This window comes from Vicia villosa, linkage group LG1, assembly GCF_029867415.1.
Source record: "Vicia villosa cultivar HV-30 ecotype Madison, WI linkage group LG1, Vvil1.0, whole genome shotgun sequence".
NCBI lineage: Eukaryota > Viridiplantae > Streptophyta > Magnoliopsida > Fabales > Fabaceae > Vicia > Vicia villosa.
In genome coordinates, this window is record NC_081180.1 from 174,413,001 (window position 1) to 174,425,730 (window position 12,730).

At 38.3% G+C, this 12,730-nt stretch overlaps 1 protein-coding gene across 1 annotated transcript; it reads left to right on the forward strand.

Annotated features, from left to right (window-relative positions):
- The first annotated feature begins 9,263 nt into the window (after nt 1-9,263).
- LOC131659770 (uncharacterized) lies at nt 9,264-10,609 on the forward strand. Its single transcript, XM_058928917.1, has 2 exons — nt 9,264-9,395; nt 9,521-10,609. Exons 1-2 carry the CDS (start codon nt 9,264-9,266, stop codon nt 10,607-10,609), a joined length of 1,221 nt encoding a protein of 406 aa, XP_058784900.1.
- Nucleotides 10,610-12,730: the final 2,121 nt, after the last annotated feature.

Below are 12,730 nucleotides of genomic sequence, written 5' to 3' on the forward strand. Positions count from 1 at the left end.
GTCTTCTTGCGTATGATTAGAATGTGACGTGCTTGCATGTGGTTGGCCGAGGGCTATATTTTGTCTTATGTGACTTAAGTTTGGGGAGGACCAATTGATATAGGTTGATGTATTTCTTCATGTCACGTTGTAATGCAAAACCATAGGTTAATGAATAAATGAATGTTGAATAAATAAAAATGAAATGGATTATTGGTTGATATGTGATATGGGCCTCGTTTTTGTTTATTAACTTAGGCTTTTTGTTTTTTTTAGGAACACACCCCTATTGTTAACTGCTAGCACATGTTTGTATTATGGGCTCAGCATAACTTGTTTTCCATACCCCCTGTTGTGAGGCCCAAAGAGCCATTGAGGGATTCCAGTTCATTCACAATTTCTAATTCACCCTCCTCTAGGCAGTTTTGTTTTTTATGCAATTTTCTCTTAACCATAATGTTTGACTCATAAGTCTGTTTTGATTCAAATAAAAAATGCCAAAAAATATATTTTAGATACAATATTGTCTTAGGATAATTGTGATATTTTTTGTGGATATTTCTAATTTGGTTTGCTATTTTTTAGGTAACTTTTCCTTGAATGTATTCATAATTGCCTTTCTTTTGACACTTTTTCCAAATTGATTTGATTAGAGGCTTAAGGGAATGAATTTTGCTCCAATTTTTTTGTGCGAGTTCAGTGGATACATGTGTTATGTAATGTACAAAAACTCAAGGGTTGATTCTAATGTTTGATTAGGTTTTGGTTTGAATATTTGAGGACTATTTTCTTGTATTGGTAAATGCTGCTTGTTTGTATATTGCTCATGATTAGGTAATGCACGTGTGCAATACTTTTGCATCATTTTGTGTACATAACAAGGAACATTTAGAGGTCTTATAACCTATAATTTTAGATTTTAAATCACATTCTTTTTCCTCATTGGAATTGATCTTTTAAACATGTCCATAAATTGTTTTAATTGTTACTTGTGACCCAAACTTTGTCACCTTGACTTGTAAGTTGTGAATTCTTTTTGACATGACCTCATAGATGTTTGAGCACATCTTATAGGTCCATTATATTATGACTTGGTTGTTTTCTTTAATAACAAGTATGCTCCTAACTTCATTCACACTTTGATACATGTCTAATCTAGTTTGACCTAATTTGACTTGTTTTTGTAAGACAATTGCTTGGTTTAAACTTGCTGATTAACATAAGTTGATATTAAGACAATTGTATTGGACATGAGAGTTGCTAATCCCTTCCTCTCGTGTAACCGAATTTCGTACCCTTTTCTATGGTCGTAAGACCTTGTTCTTGTTCTTGTTAGGTTTGTTGGTATTCCTTTCTCTTTGTGAGATAAATATATTGGTGGTGATTCTAGTTATTTTTTCGCAGTAGCGACAGTGACCATGGGAACCCAAATAGAAAGATTACATTTTCCATTAAAAGTACGTAGTTAAGCACCCTAACTAAGAACAATACTTGATCTTGCTTAAAAGTTGTGATCAAGAACAATACTTAATTCTCTTTCTTAAAAGCTTCAAGAGTGAGAACACAAGTCCACCTCAATGTATATGAAGATACATGGGTGACACAAAGAATAGAACACACAGAATTTGACAGACTCCTAAAACAACATCCCTTATTGCACCCACAATTTTCCTTGTGTGGATGCTTGGAAAATTAGGTTTCCCAAGTTCCTTTTTATAGACTCTTGCAGTATGGCTTGGACTTTAAAATAAATCTAATCTTCTTCTTTATGAAAACAGCTGCAAGATCTTTTTCTAATAGTAACAAATTAAATCAAATAAAATCTTAGTTTTCTAAAAGAAATCTTAAAGATTATTTTTCTAAAAATAAAGACTAATATGCATTTGTCCTAAACATCCCTTGATTGCATGCGCTGTAATGATTACCTGAATATACCTGATTCTCATATTTTTCAATCAAATCTTTCAAGGTTAAAAATCAGTTTGAACTGTCAAGTTGTACTGGTGTAAGATGTCACAACATCAGGAAGAACATATGTCAAAACACATAACAGTTGAACCTGTTATGACACTAGAACAAGATGTTACAACATCTTGCTCAACATCAGTTAAGAACCATGTTTTAGAAAAATTATGCCAATTACAAAATTATGGAACTAACTATGAATAAAAGCAAACTCTCTAAAACCTTCCCAACCAAAATCATTCTATTATTTTCACCTAATACTTTATTTTTTCAAAACCCTCCCCTCCCCTCCTTTTCTCTCCAAACTCCTAAACATAGCCTTAGTGTTTTTTATTTCCTTTGAAGGAGAAATCAAGTTGTTTTTTCATCTTGTTGCATAGTTATGGGCAGTGTTTTAAAAACTGGACCGGACCGGCCGGTCGAACCGGGAATCGGCCAGGTAACCGGTCTGGTTCAATAGTCGGATCGGGTATGCCATCAAACCGGGAAAACCGGCAGTTTAATTGCTTCTTTTTTTTTTACTTTCTTTTAAAAAAAAATTTTAAACTTTTTTTTTAACATTTCTTTTAAACTTTTTTTTTAACTTTTTTTTAAATATATTTAGTAGTGTATTACTTAAATAGCATTCTCACATAGTTTTTTTGGTTAGTGACAAATTAAAAACTTTATTGTCTATTTGTTATCTTTGCTAATAAATTTTCTTAAATAGCATAAACATATTGAATTTTATTTGATTTTCTGTTCTGTATTATTGTCTTATTGGCATCCATGCTTGGCTAAAACATAATAGCAGCTGAATGTAATATAATGTACTCTTGCGAATATTAAAAGAACAAAACAGGTACTGAAACAAGATGTTACAAGGAATGTCATGACATTAACCATGACATCGCGCCTGCAGAACTGAGGAAGGAAGATTCAGTTTTGGTTTTAAAAGATACAGAATATTCTATGTGGATATTATGTAATCCTATGTGGCGCAGTCTTAAAGGTCAAAGAATCAAGTCAGAATATTGAAGAATCAAATCTAAGATTGAAGTTTCAGCAGTTACTAATTTAGGAGATAAATTAGGTAACTTATAATCAAAAGGCCTTGTTTGTAGCAGAAGAAATCTGCTGATTTGTAACAGCAAGGAGTGCTGCGATTTTAAGCCCAAATCCATGCTAGGATCAGGTTATATATAGGAATCTTTGTAGCCTTGTAAACCTAACGATCATAATGTAGTCATTAGGGTTTGTTGTGTAAGTGAACCACCCAGGTTGTGGGATGGTCACTGATTTGTGCCTCGAAGCCTGTAGGTAAGAGGTTTATTTTATTCACTCAGAAGCTGTGAAGCAATGAGTGAAGATTGTGTTCTTGGAACTACTCCATTATGTATATTTAAATTGTTGGTGATTAAGCCGTCGATGCAGTGGCTGAGTTGTTGACTGCTAGACATCATTGCTATGATTGGGAGTGGAATGGAGATATTCCATATCTAGGGAGAACCTAGGTAGAGGGGTCATTAGGTGGTGATTAAGTGAGGAGTTGTAAACTAGGAGTTTAGCTCTGAATTGATACTGCTAATAGTGGACTTCATCCCTGGCTTGGTATGCCCCCAGAGTAGGTTGATTGAACCGAACTGGGTGAACAATTCTGATGTGTTCTTTATTTTCTGCAAAGTTTATTTGTAAGTTCAGTTTGGATATCATATCATCGTGCCTGACATCAGTGTGTGATTTAATGACTGTGCTAACATAGAATCTCTGTGATTCCAACACTTCCAGACTTCTGGATGTTAGAAGTAATAAATAATTGAGAGATCTGTATGTACTGCCTCAGCTAAACTGATGACAGACCAGATGTCACGACATCGTATATGACATCTGGGTTCTGTCTTACCAGAATTTCAATTGGTATCAGAGCAGGCATCCTGTCTGTTTCTGGATGAGATCCATGGGAGATACTTTCTGGTTGTTGGAGGTAGTTGATTGTTTGAACATTCATGTTCCTATTGAATGGTCCGTAGAAGTGGAGGATGGACCTATGTGTGGAAGACTGGACCAAACTGACCATAACAGGTGTATTCTCCTGGCAAGGGAAGATGGTGTTACTGATATCCAAATGATTCATGCGGGAGTGAAGAATTTGGGGTGTTTTATTTAGCATATAGCAGGGTACAGAGAAGAAGATTGTCAAAACCTTCATGCGGGAGTGAAGTTAATGATAAGGTATTCTTTGTGCTTATCTGTTTCTTTCTGGTCAGAATATTGGTTAGGTCTTGTTGTGTTGCTTGAAGAAGAAGCAAGCATATCGTTGGATTGTTCAGCTGCAATTCTTGGATGTCATACGTACAACTGGTTCTGGAAGTAAGCATTGTGTAATCTCTATTGATATATGGCTGTTTTCTGCTGCATAGCATCTGAAGCATAATCCTATCTTTGAAAGAAGATCTCTAGGACTATATGATTTTCAACAGAATTTGTAGCTGGGTTCTGTCAACTTTAGTACAAGTATCAAAGATACTTGAGATCTTTTCTCAAGACCACTCATAAAGGCATGGGAATTAAGGTTGAAGAGGTTCATATGATCAGTGTTCCTCATGTTCATCTGCAAAGTTGTTTGATAATCCTCAAGATTGTCAAGAATTGTGTGTTCCAAAAGAAGGAATTGATGGAATACTGGTATGCAGCTATCAGTTGAAGAACAGATGTTCTGGTGCTAAACTTATGTAATGTGTGTACATTTGTTTGGAACCTACCCCTGATCTGGAAGAGGAGACATCTGCTTTTTGTGTTGATTGGTCAGAATACAATCAATTGAACCTTCCATCCCAAATGTTAGTTTATTTCAGGCATAAGCTTATGGGAGTTGGAAGAAGAGCTCAGTGTAAGTGAAAGGATTCATTCAGGTTTTCTTTTCAAGACCTCTATGAAAATCCAAAGATGAGCTTGTATCTGGTATGTTCTTTTGATCGGAGGAACCAGATGTGTGAATTGTTTTCTTAATCATAGAACAGTTAGTGGTGAAAACTGAATACTGTGTATCGTGCATAGTGAAATATGGTTTTGAATATTGTGTGATGATTCAAGGGAGTCAGATTACTGTGTGGAATCTGAGGTATTTTCAGGAGTTATGTCATAAGTGAATCTGTTCCAGAAACCTTGTTGAGGGAATCTCCTCATGGGGTACAGATTGTGGCATCCATTATCTCAAAGTCAGAAGAGAAGTCTGAAGAAAAGTTTATTGAGATATGGCATATATTATCCCTTAATCATGACTGATGTGTAGCTGAGTTGACGATGTTAGTCGTGCTTTCTTTGTCTTTCCCCAAGTGTCATACAGGAGATGTTGAATGAGAAATCCAAAGAGTCTAAATGAATGATGTCATAACAGATGTTGTAACATCATTTTCAAGAAGAATGCTTTCATGTATGAAGAAGAGATCATTTAGAAGGACCTGGTGTGAGCAGCAAATTCTATCTGAGTGACTAATAGGTGCTTTGACGGGAGACTTAGTACTTATTGGATGTACAGCCTGAATACAGATTCATATACTCTGTCGGGAGCTAAGTATGTGTATGAAGTGTCCATGGTCTGATTTGAACTATGCATCAATTATAGTTCTGCGTTATCTTCAATTAAGCATTAAGAAAGGCAATGGTTGGCTGGTGAGTTGATTCAAGAAGAAGAAACATATAGGAGATGGTGAGTATCTTGATGGGAGCTGGATATTTACATCAACTATGTGGAAGAAGAAGAAGAAGATGTATGTGATGCTTTGTTTTGTATGTTACATCACAACACTTGAAGACACCAGTAAAGATTAGGTTCAGACCTATCTGTTGAAGAGATGTTCAAGAGCTATTTAGAAGTTTCTTCTATTTTAAGGTATATGAAGTGGCAGTCTGGATCTTGTGTAGCAAGCAAACTAAGGATTCCAAATTTGGAAAGTGTGGCAGTTCCAAATGAAGAATGTTTCAGGTTAAGGACAATCATTCAAAACATCCTTATGTTGTAATTCTCAAGGGGAGTATGAAGTATGACAAGACATCAATCAGTGTAGGTGGTGGAACACTCAGAGATATTGATGAGATTTCAAGTCTGATAAACTAATGTCTTGCGTGATGTCACAACATCACTATATCTTGTTGGTTTGGAAAATTATCTAGAATCTAGCATGTGAAGGATGAAGAAGCAACATTAAGTCTGAAGTGACCGTTCTAACTTAATGTGGATTAAAATGAGCAGATTCTGATCTTGGTGATGGTAACATGTTCTGGCAATTCGTGCTTACTTTCATGATGAAGACTTCAGTAGTGAGTATGACTATGAAGACAGAAGTTTGGTGAGATGATCAACATAGTTGTGGATAAAAAGGATTCTTCTAATTCTAATTGGAGAGTATGTTAATCATTATGAGAAACATCATATCAAGGAGGGTTTCAAATTATCTTGGCAGACCATGATCAGAGTGCAACTTGGTAGGGTTATGATCAACAAGTGGAAGAAGTGGCAGTTCTCTATGTTGAGTCTGTGTCAACCTTTCTATGGAAGCATCAAGTGTCAAAGGGTTATTTGTTGATTATTTCAGGTGGAGATAAGGTGGTAGACTTGAATCTGTTGAAGAAAGAGAAGTGGAGTTAGTTGAATGTACTGAACTGTTCAACTGTATCTTAATGTTATACAAGATGTTATAACATCTAAATTCTGATGTGAGTATCTTTTGTAAAGGAGTTACTTTGTAATAGTGAAGTGTGTCAGCTAGTTAGTTGGGCAGAGGGTGCGCTCTTGAAGATATGAAGATGCGTCTTATATTTTCCATTCATCATTACAAGTTTTCCTGTATGAAGCACAAATTATCTCATATAGGGGGAGTGTCTTCTTAGTTCAAGATATAATTCTAGAAAATTATCTTGGTCTGTTATACTCTATCATCATAATGAAGGTGGTCCAAGTCAGCAGGAGCTTTTTCAACTTAGTTAGAGGAAGTTTCTTATGAAAAGGTTTATTTAACAAGATGTATCATTACAGTCAGTTTTTCTGGGAATGGTTGAATCTAACCATGTGCGTCTGGTATCCACAAATCTTGAACTGTTCTAGTGGCTGCATGTCAACAAGTGTTGGAAGGCTCTTCACAGTTGCAGTATACAGTCTCAAGGTGATCAGAACAACAGAAGTCTATGACTAGTGAGTCAGTAAAGGAGTAGGAGGTCTATTACGTGGTTCATAGGATGCTTTGTCAAAGTCTCTTAAAGAATCTTAAGCTATGTGCTTGAGGGGTGAAAGAGGGACAATGTCTGACAGGATGTCATGACATAGTTAAAGACATTGATTCTGCAGAGTCAAACAAGAAAAAAAAACTGCTTTGGAAAGAGTAATTGCTTTTAGAACTGTTTCCTAATTAATAGTTTGTCTGTTGAACAAGACCAAAGACTATCGTTACTTCCTATGATTCTCCAATGGCTATAAATTAGCATCTTCGCAGCAGGCTTCAGATAGCAAATCTCTCAAAGATGTGTTTCGTGTGTGTTTGTGTTGGGTGCGTCCAGATTTGGTATTGCGATGGGTTCCTCTACCAAAATCTGTTCAGAATAACACAGGGTGGGGAAATCATGGATCTCTACCAATGGTGTTACAGCAATAACAATGAGCATGCATCTTCTTGTTCAGTCTTCGAGAAGGGAGACGTCTTAGTTGTGATTTGTGATCTGAGTTATGAACACAATTGTGATTTGTGTTCTGAGTTACAAGGGCTAGTTCTTGGAGAACTACAGTGGCAAGAATTGGTTTTCGTATCTTCTTCCTCATGTGCAGGGGGAGTTACAGGTTCTTCCATTGCATATTATGACATTGTATACATCTTTGTCATATTGTGGCTAAAAAGGGGGAGAGAGGCTGACGCTGATTTTGCTACTGTCAAAAGAAACAAAGGAAGATTTGAAGACAGAAGTAGAAGCAGACTGAAGATGTTATGATGTGGTTCAGCCTAGGTATCCTGAAAGTTGAAGCAGCTGCTCTTGGAGTTAATGTGTATTTATTATTTATGTTTAGTTTTAGCCAAAATAAGCCAAAGGGGGAGATTGTTAGTGCTCTGTTCTGTATTATTGTCTTATTGGCATCCATGCTTGGCTAAAACATAATAGCAGCTGAATGTAATATAATGTACTCTTGCGAATATTAAAAGAACAAAACAGGTACTGAAACAAGATGTTACAAGGAATGTCATGACATTAACCATGACATCGCGCCTGCAGAACTGAGGAAGGAAGATTCAGTTTTGGTTTTAAAAGATACAGAATATTCTATGTGGATATTATGTAATCCTATGTGGCGCAGTCTTAAAGGTCAAAGAATCAAGTCAGAATATTGAAGAATCAAATCTAAGATTGAAGTTTCAGCAGTTACTAATTTAGGAGATAAATTAGGTAACTTATGATCAAAAGGCCTTGTTTGTAGCAGAAGAAATCTGCTGATTTGTAACAGCAAGGAGTGCTGCGATTTTAAGCCCAAATCCATGCTAGGATCAGGTTATATATAGGAATCTTTGTAGCCTTGTAAACCTAACGATCATAATGTAGTCATTAGGGTTTGTTGTGCAAGTGAACCACCCAGGTTGTGGGATGGTCACTGATTTGTGCCTCGAAGCCTGTAGGTAAGAGGTTTATTTTATTCACTCAGAAGCTGTGAAGCAATGAGTGAAGATTGTGTTCTTGGAACTACTCCATTATGTATATTTAAATTGTTGGTGATTAAGCCGTCGATGCAGTGGCTGAGTTGTTGACTGCTAGACATCATTGCTATGATTGGGAGTGGAATGGAGATATTCCATATCTAGGGAGAACCTAGGTAGAGGGGTCATTGGGTGGTGATTAAGTGAGGAGTTGTAAACTAGGAGTTTAGCTCTGAATTGATACTGCTAATAGTGGACTTCATCCCTGGCTTGGTATGCCCCCAGAGTAGGTTGATTGAACCGAACTGGGTGAACAATTCTGATGTGTTCTTTATTTTCTGCAAAGTTTATTTGTAAGTTCAGTTTGGATATCATATCATCGTGCCTGACATCAGTGTGTGATTTAATGACTGTGCTAACATAGAATCTCTGTGATTCCAACACTTCCAGACTTCTGGATGTTAGAAGTAATAAATAATTGAGAGATCTGTATGTACTGCCTCAGCTAAACTGATGACAGACCAGATGTCACGACATCGTATATGACATCTGGGTTCTGTCTTACCAGAATTTCATTCTGCCTTCGTCAAAGAGGGGCTCCATGGAAACAACTCAGCTCAATCCGATATTATCAGATGTAATATCAGAACAAGGGAGAATTTTGCGATGGGCGGTGGAGATAAACTGTGGAGAGCGATTGCAAAGTTGGGAGTTTCCAGTGGGACTTCAAACAAGGATTACAGGAGCCTTGTAAAGGAGATGGATATTGCTGAGAAGGGTAGATTGGCAATAGGGAAGGTGACCTCAATGATTTCTCAATGATCATCGGTTCTCTAAATATCAGAGGGGGTGGTAGCAGGATCAAGAGGAGAAGGCTGAGTTACATCATTAGTAAAAGGAAGGCGGATTTGTTCTTAATTCAGGAAACAAAGTTAGGTTCTATCTCTGAAGCTATGGCAGGTAACTGCTGGGGCCATGGGGACGTCGGGTTCTCGTATTCTGCTTCGAATGGCGCATCAGGGGGTCTTTTAATCTTATGGAATCCTGGTTCAGTGGAGGTGGTATGCAGTTTCAAGGGAGAGGGTTACCTAGGGGTCAAGGTAAGATGGAAGAATTTCATTTACTACATTGTGAACATATACTCTCCTTGTTCTTTTGCGGCGAAACGTAGCTTGTGGATGAATCTTTTGAAGATAGTAGGTGGGGATGGAGAGTGGATTTTCGGGGGAGATTTCAACGCTGTGAAAACCAAAGAGGAGAGAAGGGGTTGTTCGGTTCTGGATAATAGGAGAGAATGGGTTGAATTTTCAGATTTTATTGACAGAAGCGATTTATCTGATATTCCTTGCCGTGGAAAGAAATTCACTTGGTTTAGCGGAGACGGCAAGTCTAAAAGTAGGATTGACCATTTTCTTGTGGCGGACGCTACTATGGATAGATGGGGGGTAGTTGGTCAGTTTGTAGATTTGAGAGATATATCCGATCATTGCCCCATTTGGATTATGGTGGAAAAGTCCAATTGGGGCCCGAAACCTTTCAGGTCCAATAACGAATGGTTTTCCCATAAAGATTTCTTGCCGTTTGTGGAGAAAGAATGGCTAGCGTTGTCGGTTGAAGGAAGGGGCGAATTTGTGCTTAAAGAAAAATTGAAGTTGTTAAAATCTAGGCTCAAGTGGTGGAACATTAACATTTTCGGGAGGATAGAGTTGGAGATGCAGGAAGGGATCAAGGATATGAACGCTATGGATGAATGGGATGCCGAGACCAGTATTCCTATGGATCCCGAAGTAGTGACATCGAAAAGGAAACTATCTAGTAGCAAGTTTTGGTTGAATTTGAAGATCAAGGAGAATATGCTTATCCAAAAATCGAGATTGAATTGGCTCAACGATGGTGACAACAATAGCAAATTTTTCCATTCGGTAATGAAAGGAAGGAGGCGCCTTAATCACATTGGTCCCTTAGTGACTCAAGCGGGTATGATAGAATCGGTGGAAGGGGTTAGAGAATAGGTTTGGAATCATTTTGCGTCTAAATTCGTGGAACCCAATTTAGCTAGACCTACTCTTATGGATTTATCCTTTAAGAAGATTTCTATGGCAGAGATGAATTCCCTTGAGGTTCCTTTCTCGGAGGAGGAGATTAGGGGAGCGGTTTGGGGTTGTGGGGGTGACAAGAGCCCGGGTCCCGACGGTTATTCTTTTTTCTTCATCAAGAATTGTTGGGCATTCATGAAGGCGGATTTTGTAAGATGCTTTTCTTACTTCCACTCTAGTTCTTGTTTATCAAAGTCTTGTGTTTCATCTTTTTTAACTTTGATTCCTAAATCCGCGAATCCTTTGGGGCTAGATAACTATAGGCCGATTTGCCTAGTGGTTTGCATATACAAAGCCATTTCCAAACTATTGGCTTCTAGAATTAAACCGGTCTTAAGCTCAATAGTGTCCCAATGCCAAACCGCCTTTGTTCCAGGGAGGCAATTACTTGACGGAGTGTTGGTTGCTAATGAATTAGTGGATTTTGCTAAAAGGGAGAGGAAGGAATGTTTACTTTTTAAGGTGGACTTCGAGAAAGCTTACGATAAAAGGAATTGGAACTATCTTAGATTCATGCTTAAAAGTATGGGATTCGGTGAGAGGTGGATGTTGTGGATGGAAGCGTTGATTTTTTCTAGTAGGATGTCGGTTCTAGTTAACGGTAGCCCAACCAAGGAATTTCCGGTTGAGAGGGGTTTGAGACAAGGAGATCCGCCTTCTCCCTTTCTTTTTGTCATCGCCTCGGAAGGTCTCAAGGGTTTGGTGAGCAAGGGGGTGGAAAATGGTGATTATGCGGGGTTCTCTATTAATGAAAGTTGTTTGATTGACATCCTTCAATTCGCCGATGACACTCTTTTGGTGGGGAATGGTAGTTGGAATCATCTTTGGGCCATCAAGGCAGTGTTGAAAGGTTTCGAGATGGTTTCGGGTATGGGAATTAATTTTCACAAAAGCAAACTCATCGGTATTAATATTGACTCTCATAGGTTGGACATTGCGTCTTCGTTTCTTGGTTGTCAAAAGGAAAACTCGGACTTTGTCTTCCTTGGTATTCCCATTGGTTCCAATCCTAGAAGACTTTCTACGTGGAGTGGCCTCCTTCATAAGGTTAAGAATCGCCTCAACGGATGGAAGGGAAGGTTCATTAGTATCGGAGGTAGATTAACTCTTCTCAAATCGGTGTTATCTAGTTTATCTATTTTCATGCTCTCGTTCTACAAAGCTCCGTCTATCTTCGTGAATAAGTTTAACAAAATTATAAGCGATTTTCTATGGGGAGGGGTGGAGGAGATGAGAAGGATTCATTGGGTTAGGTGGGAGGACGTTTGTATATCGGTTGAGAAAGGGGGGCTCGGTTTAAAACGTATCGATGTGTTCAACGTTGCGCTTCTTCAAAAGTGGCGATGGAGGATTTTGGAAGATTTTGACTCTTTGTGGTATAGAGTTCTTATGTCCCTTATGGCGATGTTAATTTGTCGATGGCTAATGTCGGCGGAACCAGTCGTAAGGGCGGTAAGGATTCCCTTTGGTGGAGAGACCTATCGTTAATTATAGAGAAAGATTCGGAGAATTTATTCATGGACAATTGTCGGGTTACCTTAGGCAACGATTTTTCTACTTCTTTCTGGTTGAGCTCTTGGATGGGGAGCAAATGTTTCAGTACCTGTTTTCCTCTGCTTTTCTCTTTTTCAGGTCTGAAATTTGCCTCTGTTGCAAACATGGGAGGCTGGACTGCTTCTGGATGGCAGTGGGGCTATTTGGGCCTTCCTCCGGAACTCCTGCGTATGGCTGCCGGCGAGATTTCCGGCCCTCATCAGAACCGGCAGCTGCAAGATGCTGCAGACCAGTGGCACCAGCTCACCATTCTGCTGGCCCTCGTTCAACCTATGCCGGATGCCAATGATAAGATCTCGTGGTGCGCTTCGACGGATGGCTCTTACACCGTTTGTAGCTTCTTCGATTTGTTAGCTTCGACCCTCATTCCGCTCGGGCCAGCCAATAAATTTGATTCTGTTTTCATGTTTATTTGGAAGGTTGATATCCCGGCCAAGATAAAATTTTTTGCTTAGAGATGTTGTATTAATAGGCTCTCCACTA